At 28.4% G+C, this 6,606-nt stretch overlaps 1 protein-coding gene across 6 annotated transcripts; it reads left to right on the top strand.

The window, feature by feature from the left end:
* Window positions 1-293: 293 nt before the first annotated feature.
* Window positions 294-4,234, top strand: LOC114176563 (mediator of RNA polymerase II transcription subunit 10b-like). 6 transcript variants are annotated; one of them, XM_028061640.2, is made up of 7 exons: window positions 294-458; window positions 1,864-1,951; window positions 2,742-3,008; window positions 3,100-3,180; window positions 3,282-3,384; window positions 3,499-3,588; window positions 4,050-4,234. In XM_028061640.2, exons 3-7 carry the CDS (start codon window positions 2,752-2,754, stop codon window positions 4,119-4,121), a joined length of 603 nt encoding a protein of 200 aa, XP_027917441.1. In that variant the 5' UTR covers window positions 294-458; window positions 1,864-1,951; window positions 2,742-2,751; the 3' UTR covers window positions 4,122-4,234. The 6 variants fall into 6 exon arrangements, with proteins under 6 accessions (XP_027917441.1, XP_027917444.1, XP_027917443.1 ...); XM_028061643.2 differs by having other exon boundaries at window positions 2,742-2,984; XM_028061641.2 differs by lacking the exon at window positions 294-458 and adding an exon at window positions 531-829.
* Window positions 4,235-6,606: the final 2,372 nt, after the last annotated feature.

A 6,606-nucleotide genomic window follows, 5' to 3' on the forward strand; every position in this document is an offset into this window, starting at 1 on the left:
ACTATAATCAATTTGTTAATTCTTGTAAAGAGTAAGTATTTTATTAAGTAAAATATATTAATTTAACACAATTTGTAACCTTACACTAATTTATATATTTAAAAGTATTCATTTATATAAATAAACATTTATCACACTTAATAATAAGTCAAATAAATTTATAATTTATAATTTAAGATTTATAAAATATGCTTTATAATATTTTTTTTAAATATGGTATCCAAAATAAAATAGATAAATAATGAATTGGACATCATAGAAATAAAAATAAATCCTGAGGGCTTTTTGTGGACTGTGAATTCAGGGTCAGGCCCTAGACTTCTTATTTATACGTATCCGAATCTAAAGTTTGTTCTTTGAATTACCATTATCTGATCCAAATCATACACGGGCTAGGCACATTCAGAGGTAGACCCATCATAGTTTATTCTGCAACTTTCACACCTTCATCTCTTCAGGTATCATATGCTTTTTTTTTTTTTTTTTTCCTTCTATACATGTATATATAATAAAAAGACAAGCTCTTCTTTCTTGTTTCTTGGAGAGGTTTAATTTTTCAAACTACCTTTCGATGTAAGTTACGAAGTAGGATCTTAGGCATGTCTGTGTTGGAAACTCAAATGGAATGGAAGAATTCGAGTTTAGGCAAAGTGGGTATTATTTTGAAGGCTAAGCATAAGGATTGAGCGATCTGGGTTTTCAAATTGACCCTGTTGTAGTCTTCCCTAGCCTGTGTTGGGTCACCCACATGGGTTGGTGGAGTAAGTTACTTTAAAGCTTCCACCTTGTGATGCTTTTTATGAGAAGTGAACAAGTTGAGGAGGAAAAAGTAAGTCGAAGAACACTCAATATTTGGTATGAGTAGGCGTCATATAGTCACTTGTAAGTTTTAATACTTAGCTTTAAACCAGATCGAGATTATTGCATTGCACACCGTTTTGGTTGGTCATTTGTTGAAATCACAGTGTGGTTTGGATAAAAGGGTTTGTGAAATTTTCATCTGATGCAAATTTTAACACTTATTGACTGATTGATTTTAATATATTATTCCAATATATTAGGATTCATTTTATAATGTTGGCATTTGTATTCCATTATGCTTCATAATATTATCAAGGGATGTAGCAACCTTCTCTGGAAATTCTGTTTGTAGAAGGTTACTGTATTATTATTTTTGTCATGTAGGAGTGCTTGGAATCTATATTATATTTAGAGAAATAATGGTCGAAAGTTCTCATGTAGTGTTATTAAAAAGTATATTAAACCAATTGCACAGTTAGTTTTGTGAGCTGCAAGGGTGTCACTGTTGCACTCATTCTGCATCCTCTTGTCACATATGATGATTTTCCGTTTCATTGAACTTTGAGTTAAGATTATGTGAATTTTTCTATGTATTTTAATTTTATTTGCGTAGAATTTATTTTTTATGCATAAAGAATTCATATATGTCATATATTTCAACTGTTATATATGTGGTGGATTGTGGGCTTTCCAATGTTTATCACCATCAGCTATCACTGGTGCCCACCAAAATCATGTTGTTAAATCATAATTTTTTTAGATAGAACACAAGTATTGCAGATATATTCATGTCCATATATTTTAGGTATATTTATATAAAAATGCATAAAAAATCCAAAGTTATAGAGATGTGGGTTTGCAAAATAAGAGGAATGATAAGATGTTCTTGGAATTGCAGCCTTGCTAATTATCTGCTATCATTAGGCCCCAATATTTGATTTTTCATACTTTTTCTTTACAGTAAACTCTCAAGGGTGAAGAGGGCCTTTAAGTATGTATTTAGTTGTAATATATCTTCATTACTCAATTTCATCTCTCTGTTTCACTTTGTTTGTCTCACAGCTCTAGTTCTCTCTCAAGCTTTCTTCACTTCCTGAACTTGTCGTGTCGTGTCTGGCTTTGGCCATCATCAAAGTCAAGTCTTCTTCACGTAAGTGAGAATCCATAGATCTCATTTATACTCTTGTTCATGTTAATCCAACTTATTTCCTTGTGTGTATGTTTCATCATTTTAATTTAATTTGAGTTGTCATTCAGGGATGAATTCCTCTATCTTTGAAAATTTGTTCTTGAATAATTTAATGGAGATTTACTTGATTCTCTCCTTTATTTTGAAATTGTTTGTACCTGTTCTTTTTACAAATGTACGATACTTCTCTCTTGTTAGCAAGGTTATCAATGACAGAAGGCGAAAATTATGCCCAATAAGCATGCCAGTCCAACCTATGTTACTGCTATAGTGGTTTTCCTTTGGTTCACAAATGTCCTATTTTGATCTTGTCAGAAATTTTCATGTTATAGTGTTATGGTTGCGCCATTAATGGTTATTCAACAACATTGCTTGTTTGTGTTGCAATTGCCACTCTAAGAGAAAGAAATGAAACTGCAAGGGGATGCAACTATGACTCTATGTTGCCTGTGAACTGAATATAACATGTTTTTCCCGATGATGAGGGTTTTGATATTTTGAAAAGTTTGTGCCTGTTAATTGGAGATTATATCCAACATTAGTGTATCATGTCCAACATTACTAGAACATTTTCCTACCGTTCATGTTGTTGATGATGGTATGATTTGCCAATGGTCTTATACTTAGAAGAACTTCATGCATGATTTTAGTTTTTTAAATCTGTGCATTAACACTATATGACTTACTTTTAAGAAAAATGCTATATTATTTATTTTGGATTGAAGTTTTTTTATAAATTTTTTATTTATAGGAAAATACACATGGATTCATCACAAAGCACAGCTCTAGGGGGGAATGGTGGAAGTGGTGGAAATGGGACATTGGTTTCTCAAACTAATGATATGACAGCTTCTGCAGCCGGAGCTGATGATTCTATGCAGAAGTTGAGCCAGGTCAGCAACTCAATTCAGAAAACCTTGGGCCTTATTCATCAGCTTTACCTCACAGTTTCTACCTTCAATGCTGCCTTTCAAATGCCTCTACTCCAGCGCATGTATTTTATTCTGATCCTTTTCCTGTAATGTTTTTTTTTTTTTTTTTTTTTTTTTTTTCTGTTTTGCTTTTACTTCGTGTTCAAAATTGATCATATTTTACTTTAAACATTCCAGTAATGGCCTTGTTGTAGAGCTTGACAACATGGTTAAATTGGCAGAGAAATGCAACATTCAGGTTCCCATGGAGGTTGTTAAGTGAGTGATTTACCTTTGTATATGCTCATATAGTTTTCTTTTGACCTAATATAAGTTATCTTTTGTTATTTTTCTTATCTGAGTTTAATTTTTGGCTATAGTCTAATTGATGATGGAAAGAATCCAGATGAATTTACCAAAGATGTTATAAACAGCTGTATTGCAAAGAATCAGATCACCAAAGGAAAAACTGATGCCTTAAAGGTCTATTCTTATTCTTTATTTTCATTACATATGAATTTCTTTCTGTTTGCAGCTTTGTCTCCCTATGCATTTAATAAACAGCTTTAGTCTAACCTAGCATATCTGTTTGGGCAGAGTTTGCGTAAAAATCTTTTGGAGGAATTGGAGCAGAACTTTCCTGATGAGGTTGAAACTTTTAGAGAGAGTCGTGCTGCTGCAGCTGCTGTAAGTATTCCTTATTTGATTTTTTATTTCATTGAGGAACAGAGATTTAAAATGACCTGCTATGTCATTGGTGTGCTCTAAGTTCATTGTAGGATCTTAGGATATCTTGATTTTTGTATTTTAACTTTACTACTCTTCTTTCTGTAACTGATAATTTCATATAAACTAGGTTAAATGTTTTATCTTTTCCATAGCTTTACTAATCTTCTTTCCATGAATTGTTTTTTGTATTTTAACTTTACTGTTATTATTTTTTTTTTAATAGTTGTTATTGCAAAAAATAACAGATAATACAGCTGAGAGAGATTTATTTAGTCTAGGAAGAACTTAATAATACACATTTAATAGGACTATAGTAATTAGAAGCATGAAGAGACTATTTATATTGCTAAATTTATATAGAACCAAGAATTATGCATTTTTGTTCATTACATAAATCTTGGCCTTATTCCATCATGCAGGAATTGAAACGTCAGGCACAAGCTCAAAGTGCCCTGCCAAATGGAGATGTGAGGGTTAAATCAGAGCATTGAGTGACATGTTTCTTGTGCCTTTTCTTGTCTGTAAATGGACTCGGATATTTCTGTTTCTTTCCTATGTTATACATATGCATTGTATAGTGAAGTTCATCTTTGCTTCCTTTTTATCTATCTGTGTCTTGGTTAAATGTTGTAAATTTGCTAATTTTTGCTTACTGTTAGTTAATTGAATATTATTGCTGTTTTTTTGAGTGTGTATAAGTGCTTAAGGTGTATTTTCCATCAAGAAATTAATTAAACTTGTTTCTATGTGTTTGTAAAATACCTGTTAGTAAAATAGTAATATAATGTAATGCTTCTTCTTTGCAGGTTATATCATGTGTAAAATTGTGTATTGATTCGGTTGTTCATGTTCCTCTTTTCTAAGATCATGTGTTTGACTCTTGGCATGCCATTTTGCATTCATGTGTCCATGTCTAAACTGTATAGGCATGTCAAAATCTCCATTAAATATCAGGTCTTAATATTGCACTGTTTAGAAGCTTGAACTAAATCAAAGAACCAGAGATTGAGAAACCAAGTAAACAAAAATATCAATTTTTTTTTCTACTATGTACCTTAAAATGTATGATACTAATGGTTTTGTGGGAGAAATTTCATGAACTCATGAAAAAATATGAACTATTCATGCTTTCTATATGCTCTAAAAAGACATGTAATACACAGCATAATAGTTGGTCATATTATAATGGTGGACTTAGTGAAATTATTTTCTACACAAAACTAGTTTGAGACCCGTGCTTACGCACGGGTCGTGGTGGTTTTTTTTTTTATGATAGTTAATTTAATTATTATTATATTGGTATAAATTGTTTATTTATATAATAATTTTAAAATGAAAGGAATTGATAATATAAAAATGAAGTTAAATAATTAATAAAATTGTTTTTTTTTGTGTTAAAATATTGAAATGTGAATATTAAGAAAATATTAAATAAAGGGATTGTTATTATATTTATTTCTTGTAATTGATGTTGTAATATATAGTAATTGGAATTACTATATTTACAAATTTAATTTGTATAATAAATTTAGATGATATGAACAGAATAAAATAAATATTATTTGATAGATTAATTTAATGCAGTAATTATAATGTATTTATTTTTCTAAACATAGTTATATAAAATCATAATAAAATTTGAATATTATTACATAAAATTATTGGATATATTAAACAGTTAAGATAGTTAAGAATATGAAGTTTAATTTGATATAGTAGGGATGTAAAGAGAAATTAGTAGGAGACCCGATCGTGTTCTTTTTGTCTTATATTTTGTAATTTTTGTAGACATAGTTATATGAAATCATAATAAAATTTGAACATCGTTACATGAAATTATTGGATATATTAAACAGTCAAAAATAATTAAGAATATGAAGTTTAATTTTATACAGCAGGGATCTAAAGAGAAATCAGTAGGAGACCCGTTCTTTTTGTTTTATATTTTGTAATTTTTAAAACAATTTTTATTGTTATTATATATAAATCAATTATTTGAATGATTATTAATATTGATTTAATTATATATAATGATTAATTTTAATATTTAAATATATTATTGATTTAATTAAATATAATTGGTATGCGCATGTCATTGTTATAATAAAATATAGATATATTATGTGATATGATCCCGTATAAATTAAATACAATTTATAATTAATATTAAAATTTTTAGATATAAACACATGTAGATATAAGTATAATATAGATATATGGTGTAATATGGTCTCGTACAAAATATTATACAACCTGAAATTGATATTAAAATTTTTAAATAGAAACACATGTAGATATAACACATTAAAATAAAATTCGTATACACGGGTTGTTGTTAAAGTAAAATATAAACATATTGTGTAATATAGTCTCATATAAATTAATGTTAAAATTTGTAAATAAAAACACATGTATATATAAATACTTGAATGTTATATTAAAATGAAATACGTATGTACAGATCGTTGCTAAAGTAAGATGTAGCCATATTATATAATATGGTCCATAAATATAATATGAAATTAATGTTAACATTTTTAAATAGAAATACATGTAATACTTGTTCGAAAGAATTGCTCTCATGTTAAATACTTTCCAATTTAAGCATTAAGAGCATTTATGTACATAAAAATTTCTATAGATTTGCTCTTGACATATAATATCGTACAATTATTGACAATTGAGATTTCTATTGTTCTAAAGTAATTAAAATTAGCAAGTACAGACATCTTTATCTACATTATATAAAAATAAGTTGTAAATTTATAAGAATAAACTATAAATAAAAACCAATGATATATTTTCTAGAAAATAAAACCATCCACTACTTAATAAACTATAAATCTTACGATAATCAATATATAGCTTCTGTCAAACTTCATTTTCTTTTGATAACAAATAAATCAGTGTGTTTAAATTCACCATTTTATGCCAAATCAATGCTAGTTGAAGTTAAATTACCGTCTTAATCATGTT

This window comes from Vigna unguiculata, chromosome 3, assembly GCF_037176805.1.
Source record: "Vigna unguiculata cultivar grain cowpea cultivar isolate G323 ecotype 2 chromosome 3, ASM3717680v1, whole genome shotgun sequence".
In the NCBI taxonomy this organism is placed as follows: domain Eukaryota; kingdom Viridiplantae; phylum Streptophyta; class Magnoliopsida; order Fabales; family Fabaceae; genus Vigna; species Vigna unguiculata.